The sequence below is a fragment of the Zerene cesonia genome, chromosome 25 (genome assembly GCF_012273895.1).
Source record: "Zerene cesonia ecotype Mississippi chromosome 25, Zerene_cesonia_1.1, whole genome shotgun sequence".
NCBI classification, from domain to species: domain Eukaryota; kingdom Metazoa; phylum Arthropoda; class Insecta; order Lepidoptera; family Pieridae; genus Zerene; species Zerene cesonia.
Window position 1 is genome coordinate 4,465,874 of NC_052126.1, and position 2,293 is coordinate 4,468,166.

At 31.0% G+C, this 2,293-nt stretch overlaps 1 protein-coding gene across 1 annotated transcript in view; it reads right to left on the bottom strand.

Annotated features, from left to right (window-relative positions):
• The window catches only part of LOC119836606 (UDP-glycosyltransferase UGT5-like), a 3,664-nt gene extending 1,846 nt beyond the window's left edge, over nucleotides 1-1,818 (bottom strand). Inside the window, exons 1-4 of the mRNA XM_038361987.1 lie at nucleotides 1,614-1,818; nucleotides 1,141-1,334; nucleotides 642-861; nucleotides 125-344 (exon numbers count right to left, since the gene is read on the bottom strand). Of these exons, the coding sequence (XP_038217915.1) occupies nucleotides 125-344; nucleotides 642-861; nucleotides 1,141-1,334; nucleotides 1,614-1,818 (839 nt within the window). The remainder of the gene's footprint in view (nucleotides 1-124; nucleotides 345-641; nucleotides 862-1,140; nucleotides 1,335-1,613) is intronic.
• Between the last annotated feature and the right edge of the window lie 475 nt (nucleotides 1,819-2,293).

Below are 2,293 nucleotides of genomic sequence, written 5' to 3' on the forward strand. Positions count from 1 at the left end.
GACAGATTCGAAATTCAAATGTAATATTTTTTTATAATTAAGTGTAACAGTATTTATGGCCAGACTAAGTATAAAATGAACAGCTAGCGTATTTAAATAGTTTAAATATATAACCCATTTTTACCTTGAGTCATTTATTAGTTTATCAATAGCTTGCTTCAAGCTACCCTCAGTAATAGTTTCTAAGTCCACTTTTAAACCAATTTTAAAATGTTCATATTTCTCAACATTGTACCACTGATCACCAATTAATGGGATTCCAAGTAATGGGATTCCAGCATCTATAGCTTCTTCAGTCGATTGAAGGCCACCTTGGCTTATGAATAACCTCATTTTGGGATGATCTAAAAATGGTAATATTAATTCAATGAGATCACTTAGTTTAATTTGATGGAGATTTTGAATGGATCTGATTTTAAATGGAGATTTTTCGATGCAATTTTTACTTATATACAATATAACTGCTTTTAAATATGTGACAACAATTTCACTAAAAAAAAATAATGTGTTTAAACACAAACTAAGTAAAAGTTTTCAAAATATATATCGAGTATAAATCCTATATTTAGAACTGAGTTAGCAACCGCATTTTCTTTCAATTTCAATGGCATAAAATACTCAAACATTTTAGAATCACCAACGCAATAAATCTGCTTGCGGAAACCACTTCGATGTGACAATATTTTTCGAATGACCAGGTAATTTTTCTTTATTCCACTTCCATAGAACTGTGTAAGGAAGCTCGGAGAGAACTCTCGATAAAATCTTAATCTTTCTTGGCGGTAACGTTGATGGATCGACGTTGGTGCCGAAACTCGTGTATATCACACCGACGGATGAATCGAGATGCTCTGATAAATCCTGGAATTATTACACTTTTAAATTGACATTATCAGCTTTATGTACAGATTTAAATGTAAAAAATATCTACTATTTATGACTCGTCGATCAAAATCACGATTTACTATTTTTTCTTGTCGTTACGTTGTTTAAATAAGCATTATTTTATTATACATGCTATTCTACTCTTACCCTATAAGACATATTATTTACTGCTATTTTGTAAATTGAATTGAAATACAAACGGTATAGTACCAATTACTATCAAAATGCTACAAAAATTAACCAAGAAAATTTAACCTTAGGCAATTCCCTCCGAGCTTGTAAATGTAACCCTCCCAAGTAAATTACATTAGGTGGGACCGGTCGATTAGCATCCCAAATCCGATGAGTATTAAGAAAATACAAAACAACGTTTTTCTTTAATTCACGTAGTGGGGGCACGTCATTACCTATAACTCTTTGCAGCATTTGATCTTCCCATATTTCTAAATCTTCGTAATTTTTTCGATGATTATATTCCACATACAACTCTATTAACTTATCCCATAAAGAAAGGTTATGTGTCTTACTCCTTAAAGATGACGGATAGAGTAAAGGGTGAGTTGCTGCCGCAGCTCTATCAAATATATCTAAATATCCTCCAAACGAACTAATAAGAATCACAGGCACTTTGAATATATGTGAAAACACAAGGGCTGGCCGAACACACATTTCTATCAACAACAAATCAAATTTCTTCCTCTTCTTTAATAATATTTGAACTTCGTTACTCAAAATTTGCTTTTCAAACATGTAGCTTGACATTTCGAAAGCTGATTTAGCCTTTATTTTTAAAGAATTAAATTCCTTATAATATTCGTATGATACATCGTGTATATTAATTTCTGTCAGATTTATAGGAGCATTTTCTTTTAAAAACTGTGGTTCTGCTGTAATTATGGTTACTTCATGTCCTCGTTTAACTAATTCATGCATTAATGGACGAAAACCTATTTGATGGCTTTTAGAAGGCGTTGGTAACACAGATAATATTCTTGCCGTGTCTACTTTTACAAAAATTACGAATAGTATTAAATATCGGACAATCGTTCCGTATACTTGCATATTATTGTATCTTTTTGTACATTTTTGCATATATCAATATATTTAAAAGTAAGACTCGATAGACAAAGGTACTTCACGTGAAAAAGCAAGCCACTACGATTATAGGGGTTTTTGACGTTCATTTTTAACTGAATATTTTACAAACAATCACTTCAAAAATGCACGGCTATTGTTCATGTAACGACAAAATTTCTGGGAAACAGAGAATCAGAAATATTTGCAGTCACCGTATGATACAATTTTGAAATAAAATTTCACATTTCATAGTTCAATAACAGTTATATGAATATGTAGGTAAATGAAATGTCTATCGTTTTTAAAAGGGACTCTGTTTTATTATTATTTA